The sequence below is a fragment of the Ptychodera flava genome, chromosome 12 (assembly GCF_041260155.1).
Source record: "Ptychodera flava strain L36383 chromosome 12, AS_Pfla_20210202, whole genome shotgun sequence".
NCBI lineage: Eukaryota > Metazoa > Hemichordata > Enteropneusta > Ptychoderidae > Ptychodera > Ptychodera flava.
Window position 1 is genome coordinate 992,577 of NC_091939.1, and position 17,455 is coordinate 1,010,031.

The 17,455-nt window shown below is 40.1% G+C and overlaps 1 protein-coding gene across 1 annotated transcript in view; it reads left to right on the plus strand.

Annotated features, from left to right (window-relative positions):
• The first annotated feature begins 105 nt into the window (after positions 1–105).
• LOC139144654 (clathrin heavy chain 1-like) overlaps positions 106–17,455 on the plus strand; it is a 41,664-nt gene continuing 24,314 nt past the window's right edge. Inside the window, exons 1-2 of the mRNA XM_070715370.1 lie at positions 106–394; positions 15,761–15,992. Coding sequence (XP_070571471.1) covers positions 335–394; positions 15,761–15,992 — 292 coding nt within the window. The 5' untranslated portion in view covers positions 106–334. The remainder of the gene's footprint in view (positions 395–15,760; positions 15,993–17,455) is intronic.

Here is a 17,455-nt window from a genome sequence, read left to right on the forward strand (position 1 = left end):
CGGGCGTTTAAGCTTAATTCTATATCTATACACACCTTTACTTGTGACCTTGATCGAGGGATCATGCCAAAATTTAAGATCAAACAATTGGAGGCGACAAATAACGAACATAAAAGCCAGAAGTGTCCCTATGTATTGACATTATGTGACCTCGGGTTATCTGCAGGAGGTTATCTATCGCACAAACCGTCAATACGCGAGCACGGTTGCATTGCGGATGCCTCGCTGTTCCACACTTGCGTTCCCACTAACGTTCCCGCCAGCTTGCTGTAAGGTTTCCTGTGCATAGTGAAGCTTTATAACATGATAACGTAGTACAAGGTCGCAGTCAGCGATGGCGTCTGATGCTAGCGGAGTTAACCCGTCCGTGGTACATGTGCGTTCACTCATACAGGTAAGCCAGCTGGAAGCCAGGTAGACGACGCGACGCTGTCAACTGATTGTTTGGCAGTGTGCAAAACTTTTTAGTTTTATCGTTTTCACCCCTTGCTTTGTTTTCGAAACTCAAGTCTGCAGTTAACTGAAACACTTAATTTCGGTATTAGAAAATAGCTTCCGAATACCACAAAACTTCCAACATTTACAATCCCAGACTTGTGGGAAAACTACCTTCTTTTCATAAAGTTGTTTTGTCTGAGAATGGTACTCGTGACGTCATAGCTACCATTCTATGGTTTAACTTCCGGAGTGGGTATGCTCGTGCTACTTTGTCCAGCCCGATCGTACACAATTTCCAAAATAACAAGCTACTCTGCTGTCTTTTGAAATATTTATCATAGAAATGTTCAGTAAATAGATGAAGACTTTTTTCTTCTATCGTTAAAGGTACAACCGTTCAAAAACAGTGTTCATAAAAATAAAGATATATAATCAAAGGAACAGTCGACTTATTGTTCAATATGTACAGAGGTGTTAAAAGTTGAAAATGTGGTAATGTAATTTCCGTTAAATGAATAGGTTTAAAATATTTTTGAACTGTACGATGACACATATCTGCACATTTATAAATGAATAAGTATTTTCATATTTAATATAACTTAACCCTTTTCCTGCCAAGTCGGTGAAATCCGCTTGAAATTCGGTGTAGCTAGAATCTGAGCAGCCACGGCCGTTATCCTGCCAAGGCGGTGGAAATCGGGCTACTTTTTGGTACCCCCTTTCCTGCCTAGTCGACGGAACTACGTGTAGCAAACCCTTGCTCGCGCTAGGGGTCGTTCGAGGACAGGTTTTGGGCGAGGAACGGCGTTTGCTCTCGAAATGGGTTCACAGAGAGTCCAACGACAGGGAAAGGTGCGGAAGCTACCCAGCCAGTCCCCCACCCCGGTGGGGGACTGGTTTTTTTTTGGGGGACGAGTAGCGTACTGGCAGGTTAGCACGTTGACGTATTCTAGCGGAGTTTGGGGTAACTTGGCTCTGAGGCACTACATAGATTGCGGCCGAAATTGACCGTCTCGGCAACGCTAATCTGTAAGGCAACCGCCTAAGACCGCCTCAGCTGGCGGTGCAATTTTTTGCCAATGGTGCGAGACGAAAATCACGGACTTGGTCCTGATTGACGGGAAGTGCGGACGGATTTGACGGACTCGGCTTGATTAGTCCCTGACATGGAACTGATCCGAACGGACTTGAGCGACATTTGTGAAGGGTAACCACCGCTTTTAACCGACTTGTTACCTTCTCGAAAAGACTACCCACTCAGATGTCGGACGTTGTCGGCTGCACTTGGCTCTAGACGTTCAAGCCGTGCAACGAAACACACCCGCCTCAGCCTTGCCATTCAGGAACATGGCCTCAAAATTTGATACCATTGTTCACCGACTTGGCGGCTGCGGTTAGGTGCGTCAACCGTTGTTCACCGACTTGTTACGCCTATGTTGTCCCTGTGAAGTTCGGCTAACGGCCGAGTCTAACGGGAGTTGGCAGACCTGTGTTTGGTTTATACTGTAGTATGACCGACTCAGGTAGAGGTACCTGTCGGTATATTCCGAGTTTTACGCACTCGGGCGTCAATGACGGGTCGTCATCACCGCTGATGACGTAGACGTGCTGGCCACGTTATTTGAAGGAGCCATGTTTGCCCAACGGACGAGGCCGAGACAGCCGTTGACAATTTTGGCATCCTTCATCTTTGACCGCCTTAGTTGGGTAAGCCGCTCGGCAGGCGACGGTTATGACCTAAACAAGCCGCTGAAGCACTGTTCGTTGCCGTACAAGAACGAGACGGCCAGTCCATTACTGCTTAATGGGCAATCTGTCGGGTTGGCTTGTCACCGACTTGGATGACAATACGCCCTGCGCAGGCGTACTTAGAAGGGACATGAGGTTAAAGATACGGGTTTCCCACCCGTACTAAACATGGGCTTGGGCAACGTCCTTGGGTGGCAGGTGCGCATGCCACGTACCCAGCTGGACGGAATGTCAAGTTGAGATGCTAATGACATTGACTATGTTATGCTAAGTGCTCGATTGATTTGCATCGCAAATGAGTATTATTAGCATATCAAATGGTGCGGACAGGCAATTTACATGACAGGTAGGAATGTCAGCGCCGGTTGGTGGACTGATTGCCGTAGGTCCATTATAATAACAGGTGGTTTGCATATATTAACACCCCTGCGTCCAATCATGTCCAGGGCTTTGTTTCCCTGTGGCTTTAAAAGGGAGGGACCTGCTAGTCTGTCGACACTGTTCCAGACATGAGCTTGACGGACCGCAAAAGTTTTCTGAAGGCGAGCAGACGACTGAAGCTCAAAGATGCAGAGTCTCCGGGCGGTAGTGGTAGCGATCGTTGTGATGTCCCTAGTAAACGTTCTAAGAAGTCGGGCAAGAAACGCTCCCGTAAGGCGAAGCCATCTCCGGCTGAAAAACCCAGTGGTAAGCGTAAACGTAAGACCGATCGTTCTGCCGATGAGGATGATGACGGGTCACCGGTTGCCAGTGGTTCTCACCCGGCTGCTCCGGGAGAGACTACTTCACCTGCAGAGACTACATCTGCTCTTGTGGGAGATACTTCACCTGCACAGACTACGTCTGCTGCTGCTAGTGAGACAGTGAGTAATGAGACGGCTGATGCCATTGGTTCTCCCCCGGCTGCTCCGGGAGAGACACCACCTGTTGCTACTATGAGCCCTCATCCTGCGTCAGGAGAGGTTCCTGTGCCCAGTGCGAAAGAGCTTGAGTCCTCGTCATCAGCAGAGGCTGCCGAGCCCGCTCCTGCCATAGTTTCGTGTGCTGCGATGTCCCCGCCGAAAAAGATAGTGCGGAGGGTTCGTTATCAGGATAGCCCACCTGATTTTGAGCCAGATATGATCCTTGATGCCGCTACGGGCGAGTTCAGGCCCAGACGCCCAGACGACGGTGATATCACCGCTGAGTCCGACTCGGAGGTTGACGAGGATGCGGCAGAGGACGATGACTTTTATGACAGGCAGTACGTAGGTGAGGCAAGCTCTGACGACGATGATGACGTTGCTGCTGTGTTGGCGGAGGACGACACACCTCCTGTCTGGCGTATGTCGGAGACTACCGATGCTAATATATTTGAGGAGACCGATTTTGACCATGAGAGAGGACGACTTTCACCTTGCCCAGCCACGCCCGTGAGCTCGATTACTTTTTTAAGTTTATTCCAGCTACACTGATCAGATTGGCCAAGGACGAGACTAATAAATACGCCAAATTCCACCAGCGACATATCGCTAGGAAAATAGATAAATACTGGCGTAACGCTGACTACCGAGAGGTGCAGGCGTTCATTGGCGTCTTAGTCTGTATGGGTATCGACCGTAAATCATCAGTGGAGGATTATTGGTCTAGCGATCCCTTTCTGAGAAACCAGGGTATTTCTACTGTGATTACCCGCAGTCGCTTTCAGCAGCTTATGCGATACTTTCATCTGGCAGACCCAGAGAACGATCCACGTCGTGATCCTGATGAGGCACGCCGCCGACGTCGGTGTCAGGAGGATCCCCTGTATAAAATCAATCCATGGATGGAGCCCATAGTTGACCGGTGCGTAAATAATTATAAGATGGGTAGAGAGATCTCCATCGACGAGGGCATGGTGCGATTTAAGGGCCGTTCTAAATTTAAGCAGAGATTACCGCATAAGCCTGATCGAGACGGTTTCAAGATATGGCAGCTGTGCGACTCCACCACTGCATACATAGCTAACTTTGCACCGTACCTAGGTGTGAAATATCGGGATCGGACTGATGGGAGACGGCAGGAGCGAGGTGTGGTGAAAAGAATTACGATGGAGCTGGTCCAGCCATTCTGTGGATATAATCACAGCCTATTCTGTGATAGCCTGTTTAGCACGGTCGTTACTGCTAGAGAGCTGATGGAGACCGGGATCTACATGGTCGGGAGTTTCAACCGCCGTAATCGTCGCACCATGCCCCCTCAATTAATTCCGCCGGGTAAGAGGAAGCGCCTTCCTCTGTCTGTTGGGGATATGAAAGCCACGACCAGAACGGACTCTCGTCTTAACATCACTGCTTATCAGGATAGTAACGCTCAGGTGCTGATCTTGAATACGGTCTATCCACCCTTGGAGTGCGTGCCAGTGGGGGAGGGAGACGAGCGGCGACAAGTGCCTCTGTCGCTGTATAATTATCGCCGGTACATGGGAGGCGTCGACCGAGCCAACCAGAAGCGCAAGTACTTTCACACTGGGCGCAAGAACCACAGATGGTGGACATATCTGGCATGTTACCTGATTGATGTTGCCCTGGTAAATGCATATATATGCTTCAAGCATGTACACCCTGATAGTAAGCTGACCCATAAGATGTTTCATCTGCGTGTCGGGAAACAACTCATTGGCGGTTATTGTGGGCGATCGCAGCCCAGTGTGAGAGAGGTCGAGGCCACTGTTTCTCTTGCCTCGTACATCAATCCACAAAATCAGCCGATGCACGTTGTCAGCCGTTGGAGGGGCGGCAGAAATGCTGTAAAGTATGTAGCAGAGAGGGTAAGACCACTGCGAGCGGACGACTGTCTGAGACGTCCAAAGGATGTAGTCTGTGCGGGGTTCATCTTCACGAGGGCGAGTGTTTTGCGGTTTTTCATCATCGCATGATGCTACGAGGTAAGAGGAGCATTGGCGTGCAGACCTCTACTCACACAGCCCCGACGACACCCATCAGCAAGAGAACCCGACGTAAAAAACGGACAGGGGACAGCTTCGCCTAACAGTGGCTTGACTGTATTCTGAACACGGACCATGATCACATTTTGAGCACGGTTGTGCCGTTTGTTTGTGCTTTACGATCCCGCTGATTGTAAATTGAAACACGGATTATTTTGTACAATCCCCCGATTGTAATCTTGTAACACGGACCATGCACTCGGACGTCGAGACAGACTCTGAGATTTATTATTCGGCATAATGTAAATTATTCCCGAATAAAATACTATCTATGGATCGCATATTTTCGTTTTGTTTTGTTTTGTTTAGACGGATTATTTTGTACAATTCCCCCTATTATAATTTTTGAAACACGGATCTGCCACCCCGATTGTAATTTTTGAAACACGGACCATGCACTCGGACGTCGAGACAGACTCCGAGATTTATTGTTCGGCATAATGTAAATTATTCCCGAATAAAATACTATCTATGGATCGCATATTTTCGTTTGTTTTGTTTTTACCCCCACTTTCGTTTTTGGCAGATCCGTAAGGACGCTATAGTAATGGATGAACGTGCGTTGTATCACGTGGGAGGGGCACAGCCCAACGGAGGCTGTGCTCGTGCGACGTAGACGTTGTACCAACCATCTGTCGTTGGGGTTAGTGCATAGAGCAGTTGCACTGTCCAGAGCTAAGGTGGTACAAAACTGCACCTTAGTAACAACTGCACAACTAACGTGTTAGGAAACGGTAACACTAACGAGCTAAGTGTTCACTGAACTGGCCAAACTACGTACACGCCTTCCTTCAATGGCGGAACTATGTCGTTGACACTACGTCAAAGCAGACTGCAATGTGCGACTCTTCCAAGTCGTTCAAAGTACGTGGCCAAGTGACACAACCCAGGGGAAACAGGACAGGTTTGAGGGTGCTCCCGCACCCATAGCACTAACCCCTGGGTCTTCTACTAACCCACGAGAGAGGTGACGTTTCCCCGGTGTGGCCGTGCGTGCCGGCGAACGAGCTTTACTTCCGCGAAAGTAAGCTAGAAAAGGGCATAAAAGTGCACGTCCCCCGGGGCAAACAACACCCGTGACCTCGTCATTTTCTGGACACAACCTCATCAGCGGTTGCCCCTCTATACGGGCATGCAAAAATTTTTGAAGTCTAACACGTATATGGTCGGTAATCGTACCCCGAAAATGCGGTATTTTCCCGCCAAATGCCTGGCAGGAAAGCGTGCAGGAGAGCCTATCTTCTGTAGACACGGAAAAGGGGGCCGGTTTTGACCGACTTGGCAGGATAACGGACAGGGGCGCTCGGCAGGAAAAGGGTTAATATAAAGCCTAAATTATATTAGGACACTCAGTATTTGGTAAATGTGCAAAAAATTTAGGGTTTCTGGTGAGAGTTTAGAATCTTGAAAGCTACATGTAAGATGAATGATCAATGGTAGTAATATATAAATTTGCGAGATAGCAGTTTAACAAGCATTGTCTATTTACTATTTAATCTACTTTGCTTTTAAAAACTGAAATGTCACAGATACTAGGAGCAGGAGTTGTGTATGCAGAAATGACAGTGTCACAATCCTTTGTATATAACAGATGTATTTTATACCCTTCTAAGTCAGGCCCCTATTCTATTTCTACTTCAGCAGTGGGGGAGGGAAGGAGGGTCATGCAGTTTTATCAGAGTAGTTTTACCCATATACCATGTATCGACTTGAATAAAGTTCTAAATGACATTGGGCTGTTCACAGCTTTATACATTATTGTTTGTTCATTAATATGCAAAAGTAAATATTTATCCACAGTTTTAGATTGTGCTTTAGAAAATTACGCATGCAAGAATGACGAAAACACATCTTAGGCAATTGCTAGTGTAACAATGAATACTAAAAGACATTCAAGACTCAGAGTACAAGCTGTAAAAACAGCCATGCATGCAACATTGATAAAATTTGTCCATTTTTCAAGCAGCGTTGTCCGATGTCGCAGGCATACAGCTATATTTTCTAACAAACCTGTAACCGTGAACAGTGCTATTACCTTGAAAAGAGGGTCAGCCTTTTGTATAGTGATATGATAAAAGAGTTTTTTGGTGTTTTCTTCTTATCAGTCTATTATAAATTTTCATTTTGGAATTAATTATGTGAACATTTAAGAGAAAAACTGGTGTGTGTACCACGTATTTTGTGTAATTTTTTGCCGCCTGTCCATCGCTTTGCTTGAACCACAGTTGAAATAAGTTGTTAGCATGTCTGTTACCCCAGCATAACAATTTGTGCCTTTTCTCTTTTTTTTTCCTTCTAGTTGGTTATACTGATAGTTACGCTAAATAAATCAAATCAAATCGTAGCAAAAAACTGCAAGAAAAGATAATAAGCCAGATTCCAACTTTGATTCATGCATTGTGAGTGACTTCGAAATTTGCTTTATCTAAATCAGGTGTACCTTTGTTCTCACAATAGATAATTGTCTGAAACACAAATAGATAAAGTAGACATGTAAATCACTAGACAGACAGACAAGAATGTTCAATATTTTTCTGTGCATTGATCATAGAAGATTTGTGTGTTAGTGGGGTACTGGATCTAGTTTGAAAAGTATAGATGTAAGTCCTTCAGCAAATACCAGTAGTGTGAGCTGTGTTTTCATTAGAATAATTGGAACCACTGGTCAGGGTCCAATTCAATAGAGAAGAAAGGATGAATAGATTGGACATAGTGAATGCCAAATGGGTCATTATATCTTTTGACAGTATACATGTATCCCTGGATAAAATGGCCATACAAGGATGGGAGAATGTACAAACAATTTGTCTGACAACAGTATTTGCTAAGGGAAGGGGTAAATTGCAGCATGTGGCTTTGAATTTGACCATGAATTTAGGAAATGGAAACTGACATATTTTGCAAATCATTATAAAATCGTTGGCAGTGTGACTCTTCAGGGAGTTGTAATCTTACGGAAGTGTGAACTCAATGACTGTGGACTGTCAGCAAAGCTGCATAAAAAGACGTATATCAGAGATACTGTACGGTATGTATGAGAAGGTTTTTTGGTAATAGTTATGTGAGATCTTGGCATTTTAAAGCTAGTATTTTTCAGGTATATAACTCCATAAACAAGTAGTTTGTAAAGAGTGAAAGGGTATGATGCCTCCAAGTTATTTTGTGTTCGTTCTTTAATCTTTTTTTTTGAATTGTTCTAAGACTCCCAGCAAGATTGTCTGCAATGAATACATGTATCACTCTACACTGCCAGTGGATATCACTGTACACTGCGAAGAGATATCACCGTACACTGCCAGTAGATATCACTGCACATTGCCCGTAAATATCACTGCACACTGCCAGTGGATATCATTGCACGTAGCAGTTGATATCATCGTACACTGCCAGTAGATTTCACCACACACTGCTTATACGGTAGATATCATTGCACACTGCTAGCCAGTGGATATCACAGTACACTGCCAGTGGATATCACCACACACTGCCAGTGGATATCACTGTACACTGCCAGTAGATATCACTGCACACTGCCAGTAGATATCATTGCACGTAGCAGTTGATATCATCGTACACTACCAGTAGATTTCACAGCACACTGCCAGTAGATATCACTGCACACTGCCAGTGGATATCACTGTACACTGCCAGTGGATATCACAGTACACTGCCAGTGGATATCACCACACACTGCCAGTAGATATCACTGCACACTGCCAGTGGATATCACTGTACACTGCCAGTAGATATCACTGCACACTGCCAGTGGATATCATTGCACGTAGCAGTTGATATCATCGTACACTGCCAGTAGATTTCACCACACACTGCTTATACGGTAGATATCATTGCACACTGCTAGCTAGTGGATATCACAGTACAAAGTGGATATCACCCGTTAACTCTAGTTTTGAACAGAGCGGCCAGTAGAGATCAACATCCATTTTAATAGCTATAGTATGTTGGTCATCAACAAAAGTCATCTATATTTGATAAAAAAATGCAATACAACATATAGTATTTTAAAACAATAGCGCTGTTCACGGTTACAGGTTTGTTACTAAATATAGCTGTACGCGTGCGACACGCAGCTTGAAATGTGGACAAATTTTATCAATGTTGCATGCGTGGCTGTTTTTGCAGCTTGTACTCTGAGTCGTGAATATGTTTTTTAGTATTCATTGTTACACTAGCAGTCGCCCACTGCGATGTATTTTCGTCATTCTTGCATGTGTAATTTTCAAAAGCGTAATCTAAAAATGCGGACGAATATTTATTTTTGCATATTAATGAGAGAACAGTGACGTAAACTGTGAACGGCCCTATACCAGTATTATACAGACTCTTTTGATCATCATGTGCAGTCTACATTTGTATGTGCACATACAGTGAAGATCTGATAAATAAAGATGCATTTAAGGATAAATATTAGATTAATATGTACAGCAAACAGATTTCAAAATTGAATGTGCCACAACAATTATTTTCATTGTGAATTTCCCGTGCTTTCCCGTAGTTAAATAGGTCTCCTAAAAGGAAATTGCTTTACTTCAAATATTGGTGTCAAATTGTTGTATGCATGGTAATGAGATTGAGTTTTATTTAAAGTACCCACATTGCTGAAGGACACAGTTATTTCTGTGATGTTATGTAAATGTACACCAGCAAACATGGTTATAAAAAATGAAATCACAGAGTGTTGAAAGAAGTAAGCAAATGTTTACAAGGATTTGAATGGAACAATTAACCACAAAACAAACTTAGACTTAAAGTTTCTGTGCATCTTTTCAAGGGCTTGGTTCTTTGTAAACTAGTAGTTTGTGTTCTATCTGCTCTTTTAGAGATCTATTCTAATTTGATTTCTTTTCACAAGCTATTAAATGGATACACCTTGCTATCAGAGAGTTATTTTGAATTCCTTTGAATTTGGGCACTGGATAAAAGTGATCACAGTGTGAAATAGAAGCATTTAAACCTTTTGTGCGTCTGGCATAATGAGCAAGGTGATGTTATGTTTCATAGTCACGACATAATATTCATGAATTATGATTGTCCTCACCCAAAAGAATACAGGCATAATAGCAAATAAAATGAAATAATGAAAATAAAACTTACCAAAGATACTTTCTTAAATTCCAAATGTTTCCAATACACACACACACATAAATAGCATCAGAAAAGGTAAACTTAGGGTAAATATTTTGAAAAAATTCTTTTGAAATGAAACTACAGTGTATACATTTTTTCCAGAAATATTCTTATTGCCAATGGCAAATAGAGTGGGTTGCTGGTTGTCACTGAAAACAAACTAAATTTTGTGAAATCACTTGGAGAATTTTGAACATGCAGCAAAAGTTACAGTCTAGGTCTAAAGCAGTAAGATTGGGAGTACCAAGAACACATCTATATCATTATTAGACACGTGATTTAGGATAATCAAATTCTTAGTTTTGTGTCAACTCAAAATTTTGAAAGGTAAGCTTGTAAGCAGTTCAAAGATGCATACAGAAACTTTTACATACGAAAGTTTTGTATTTCCTTGATTGTTTCCCTGCAATAAGTGCCCATTTAAGAATCAAAGCAGACAGTTATTTTTACACTACAGTGTCACACTCTGCTAGCATACAGGCATTTCCAGTATATTTTACAACATTTGTAAACAGAGATTTGTGAAAGGAAAAGCGATAAAGTCCTGCTCAAATACAGTGTATATTTTTTATGAAACGTCTGAAAACCTTGGTGAACAGGGTCACAAATTTACCATTCACATGTGTGCTTGTCGCTGTGGTCAGGAAGTATTTTTTTCCAACAAAACAATCAATACTTTCATAACATCAGGACATATTTAAACAAATATTGTTTAGTTAAATGATGGAAAGATATCACAAGAAGCTTTTGAACAGGCAGAATTTTCTTTTTAACAAGTGTTTTGTATTGTTCACCACCACAGGTAGCTGAATATTAAAGTGATAAAGGTATCTTTATAGAGCAAACTTTTCATTATATCTGTTTGCAATCTTTAATTGTCTTCAGCTGGCTAATTCTGAGTTGAACAGATCATTGTGACTGTATACAACATTTACATGTAACCACTCTCACATGAAAGATATCTAACTCTTTCTTTAGTTAATACTAAAGGAGGTCATAGGCTGTGATACTTAGTAAAGGTCATTTTCAAGACCTCTACATGACCTTGTATGCTGGATTTGTTTGTGCTACAGTCTGTAATATTCAGTGTTCAATATTTTGCTGTTAGAGACTTTGGTAGAAAGTTACTTAGAGGTGCAATTGAGCATAGGATGTGGGTGACATTACATTGGATGTTCAATCAAATATGAGAATGCCTATCAGTAAGGCCTAAATGGGTTTATGAAAATCATGATCATTTTAGAAATTTGTGTAAATTTTGTGTTACTCTATACTGGTACACATACCAGTACTTGTACATGATAGTGCACCAAGGAACATTTATTGTCTTCAGGTGCAATGCACTTCAGACTTACTTGAACTCATAGACTTTTACAATACATTTGTAGTCTACCACTACTTGGCGAGGCTCATTTTGAAGCTCATGGAGTTTTCAAGTTTTCATGAGCTTATTGCGGTGAAAATTGAACAGTTGATTTTCCCTCATGGAGTCAACACCAGTATGGTGGCCATTTGAATTTTAAATCTTAATAAATATATGGGTAATTTATTTCTTTAAGTACCACAAGTTGCTCAGCTTCATTATATAAAAAAGGAAATGATTAAAAGTTTCCTTACAGTTGTAAAGTTTGAGAAAAAGTTTAATTTTTTCAATTTTGAGGAACCTGCTACCTCAAAGGTGGCATACCAATGATTTTAATTGATTTTCATGTTTTTCATGAATGTCCCTTTGTTCCAAGGTTATGTTTGCTGGCTATTGAACGCAATGTAATTTTCATAAACAGATGAATACAGTGAATAATGAGAGCAAAGATGTATGTATGAATTTATTCTTTTCATCGAATGGCATATTGTTTAATTGTATAAATGTTACAGTAGAAAACAAAAAGAAAGACAATTGTACCATACAATCGGTGTACAGTACAATTATGTTAGAAAGTCCATTGACCCTGGAAAAAATCTGAGATTACAAAGAAGGATTTAGGAAATTAAATTTCATTTCCCAACGAGATATCCTGACTTATTTGTCAGGATATGAAATCAGTCAACTCCACTATTTTTAGCCTTCCTTTCATCTTATGTATATACAATGAAAAAATAATATGTGATGTTTGAAATTACTCATTGGACCATTCTTTTAAGGTTATAAGTATAGTACCTGACTGTGTGCAATAACTATGCACTGTAGGGTATCAATTCCTTTAAATTCACTTTTGTAAAACACTATCCTGCAAACAAGACCAAAAAATGCACATATTTTTAAAAATTTTAAGAGTAAAGAGATTCAAAAATCTTTCTGAACTTGTGTAAAACTATGCTGCATACAGTTTCTGGTAAACACGGCCAGTTTTTATGTGTTTACCCAAAGCAACAAGATGATAAGTGTTAAGATCTGCAGTCCGTACTCAATCCTTTCAAAATGTGAACATTTTCTGCCATGCATGGATTCCACAATCCTATTTTTACGCTCCCATATATGCATATGTATATATGCAAATGGGAGGTATTCGTATAAGGTGGCAAAATGGCGTCTGTGTGTATGTATGTAAGTATGTATGTATGTCTGTTAGTCCGTCCATATCAAAAACTCCTAAACCGTAGCACCTACTGTCTTAGTATTTGGTGTACAGGTGCACCTAGGGATGGAGATGTGAATTTGTTCAAATGAACATGTCATTGCCAAAAATATGCAAGTGAGGGGAAAAAAAGGAAAAATCCTGCGAATGGCTAAAACTCAGTAAGCATTCGTCAGATTTGGTTGAAACTTGGTATGCAGATTTCTTTAGGTATTCTAAATTATGTGTGCAAAAATTGGGATGAAATTTGCATGTTTGTATTTTTAGGGTATCTTTTCCGTTTTTAGTCAAAAAATCTTGTTCTCTGAAATCGCTCGTCTGATTGCTATGAAGCTTAATATTCATGTTCCTCAGAATGACCTCAGTCATGCTTGTACATATTGTATTGATATTGTCATATTTGTAATTTTGGGGCAATTTTCCCAATTTTTGATAAAAAATTTTTTAATCCAAAAACTGCTGATTTGATAGCTTTGATACATGTATTTGGTATACAGGTATCTAAGATTAATCTCAATATAATGTATTGAAGGTATGTTGAAACTGGCTATTTTTTTTTATTTTTGGGGCAATTTTTGCCTTTTTTGGTCAAAAAATTTTTCTCCTGAAACTTCTGATCTGGTATTTTTGATATCTAGTGTACACGTTCCTAGGGTTTATGTTAATTAAATATATTTAAAATTAGGATGAAATCTGCAATTTTGTATTTTGGGGGGCAATTTTTCTCATTTTTGGTCAAAAAATTTGTTTCTCAAAATTTACCAGTCTGATTGCTTTGATATTTAGTAAACCGGTCCTTAGGGTTTTTGTTAATAAGATATATTGAAATTAAGTTGAAATCCGGAATATTGAATTTTTGGGGGAACTTTGCGAAACTTTCAGTTTTACTGGGATATCTTTCATTTTGTATTTTTAAGATTTTTTTTGGTAATTTTATACCTACTGGAACTAAGAGTATATAATGTGGTGATTTAGTAAGCATTTGATATGGTAAACTGTATTTGGTGTTGAAATGTGGTAAAAAAATCCTGGCAGATTTTGAAAAAATTCCAAACAAATGCCAATAAAAAATTCAGCCTGACAAAAAGAAAAGGTTGGAGAGTGGGGAAAAAAGAATGTACAATGGATTGGATAAAAAAGATAATGTACCTCATCGATCTTCAGACACCATCCCTTATCAAATGGTCCACCCTGATGTATTTTTGTGCACAATTAACCATGCAGTGTATTTTAGTTTAAGATGACAAGTTAGGTAAGGATTTGAAAGGAATAGTCAAGTTCACCACAGTTTAATATCTCTTGTGTCATCATCCTTGTGTAATTGTTGTAAGTTGTTCCAGATGTGGATGTACCAGCTGCTCTGGAAGAAAACAATGTTTACTTTTTCCTGTAGGGTTTCTGAGTTGATGATTGTATGTTGAAATTTCTCCATGTATCTGGTGTATGGGCAAAGTGTAAACATTGGTTGCATGTTATGTATTTCAGTCTATGTCAAATATTGTAAATGAAAAATCAAGAACAGTTTACTGTGTGCTTGTAAAAGATAACATATTTGTCAATACATAAACTGCCTTGCAGATTGATTGTCTTAAATAGTATCACAGAAGTAGAAAAGGAAAAGAAACTAATCAAATTGCTGTAACATATTCACTCTCAGTGCCTGTATAGGCCTATACTTAACTATTTTATCATTGCATTCAGCTGTTTGTTATATCTTTATCACTCTCCATGGGCCAAGGCACACTTGGGGTCAATGTCATCACTCTGTGCCAGTCTGTGTATGTCAGTCTGTCTGTATATGTATGTCCATGTTTCATACCATTGTTGACTTGTTTTGATAACTATATGGGAGCGAACAGTGATGTTGTCACTATTTTTTACACTCAGTTGTTTTTCAAGAGAATGTAATACACATGGTGCTTGGCTACATGTAGTTTTTAACTATGTGTGAAAGGATGAGAAACGCTTTCTTTCTAACTTTGACCTGACCATGATTAGCTTCAATGACAATTTAACTCTATTCAGTGACTACTGTTTACCATTGAAAACAATCTGATGAGGCCATTACAGTGTAAAGTGTATGGTTAATGGTTGATAAACCAGCCTTGACACTCTTCCAGTTTGAAATGATTGCTCATTTAGCTGTGATTGAATTGTTTGTACGTGACTCCGTATGAATGTTCTCTGTCATTGAATTGTCAAACTCTCATTGTGTCCTTTGCAGCCTTATATCCTCTCAAGTGCTGGTTCAATAATTCCCTCTCTAAAGAGATCATTATTTCTGAAAGCAGTGTCAAAATGTTGTACTTGTTCATCTGCTTGCTTGTATTTCTGCATGGTGTATGATTTCATGTGTTAATGTACTCCATTACACATCCTTGCAACATGAATATAATCTTCTAAACAACCATGTGCCAACATATACCATCCATGCATGCTACTGTGTACCGTAATTTGAGTATGTACATTGTTTAATTTGCTATATAGTGCATATGTTTGTTTATTGTTACATTGATTAAGAAACATAATAAATTTTACCTGTAGAATTTGGTTTTTATGTCATAACTCTGTCTTTGCAAGTCAAAATCCAAAGTTCTCAGACTCAAATGGTTCATGATCACCTTTGATGTCATGTCACACTTTAAATAGGAGTCTTTGAAGGCAATGATGTCATAAAACCAAATGATCTGTAATTGGATGTTACAAGAAGAAGAAGAAAATCAGAAAAACTTGAACTTTACTTATATACTATTTACTTTAATGATTTATAGATTGTAAAATTTTAAAAATATTGAAATGGAAACGAAAACTGCTTTACGTTGCATTTGAACACTATTTCACAGTGTTCCAATTGATCTAACATCCTTTCTTTTTTTTCCTTCAGCTCCGTGATTACGAAATCAAACATGAACAGATCAACGTACAGAAGGTGACAATGACATCACACAAGTGGGTGTGTTGTTGTCATGAGAACAGAAAGGACAGAAGGAAGCGATTCATCAGAGGACGTGTTACAGTTGTCAACATGCAAGGCAAATCTCCTCATCCACGAAGTTGGCCAAGTACAGCTGAGTCAGCTGCGATGAATCCAACGATACCATTGCTTGCCCTAAAAGGTGATAATTTTTACAAAACCATTGCATGCCCTTACAGGTGATAATTCTACAATATCATTGCTTGCCCTAAAAGGTGATAATTTTTACAAAACCATTGCATGCCCTTACAGGTGATAATTCTACAATATCATTGCTTGCCCTAAAAGGTGACAATTCTACAATATCATTGTATACCCTTTAGGTAGTATGGGCCTCCATCGAAAGTGAAAGACTTAAACTTTTGCTCAAACTTTCCTAAACAAAACTTGCAACAGTTCTCTTACAAAATCAAAAATAATAAAAATGAGGGGTCACCAGGGAAAATTTTTGTCCAGAGTAACAAATTGCGTACCCATATTTGAAATTCAAAATGGCTGCCATCCCTCTGTTAACTCTACAGTGTATGGGGGGAAAATAAAATTTTTGATTTTTGGAAAATATGACGGTGAAAAGTTTTTATACTCCAAAGGCTTTAAAATGAGCCCTTTAAAAGTGGAAGATCGGAAAAGAATTTTAAAAATTTGAGAGTCCAAATATCTTTCCCTGGACGTGCATCTACCTTAAATTAAGGTGATAAATCTACAATACCTTTTCCAGCTAGACAGTAACACTTCACCATCTGCCATGTCAGTAAAAACTGGTATTGAGCCAAACCATATGTATTTTCATCCACTTAGCTTGGTATGTTATAGAAGCTTTAGTCTGTAAAAATCATGTGTACAGTATCTCTGTCTTCAGGGACCTTCAAATCTTCAAGTTTTTGTTAAAATGCATCATATGGGACATGTTGTCTTTCTCTAGTTCTAATCAACTTGACCGAATGGTGATAAATGAGCTGGGCAGGTTAAGGGTGGTGAAGGTGATAATTCTAAAATAAGATTGCTTGCCCCTGACAGAGATAATTCTGCACTGTCAAACAACACAGCAAAGACAGATTCACCTTCTCTGTATATCCATGACATGTAACCATATGAAAGTACACATAACCCTTTATTTTGAGTGCTACTCCACAACTGTTAGGACCAAAAGGTTGAATGTATAAAATGACAGGATATATCAATGAAGCATTCTCTGTAAGTGTCGTGCTACACAAGTCTAACAAAGACTCCCTTGTTTGAACCCGTTTAATGTTCTTGTAAAGTTTTTGTGTCATTACCTCATAATGCATCTTGTCCTCTGTTACTGTTGTTGTGTTGTAAGGGTGTGTGGGGGTGGTTACGGTTACTTGTACCAGTACAAAGAGATATATTCATTCAGTCCACAAAAGCTGCTGTCAGGATAGTGATGTAAAATTACAAAGCAGACCTGATTTGTGTTGCTAATAAAGTCAGAAAATGCCCCTATGAGTATTTGGAATGAAAACGTAAAGGGATACAAGCTTTCAGTAAGTGGAATCTGCATGGAAGATAACTTTAGTGACCGTCATGAGTTGTGACCTTTGTTTGGTCAGGATATAGAGTCTGTAGTTTTGTCAGATTACTAGT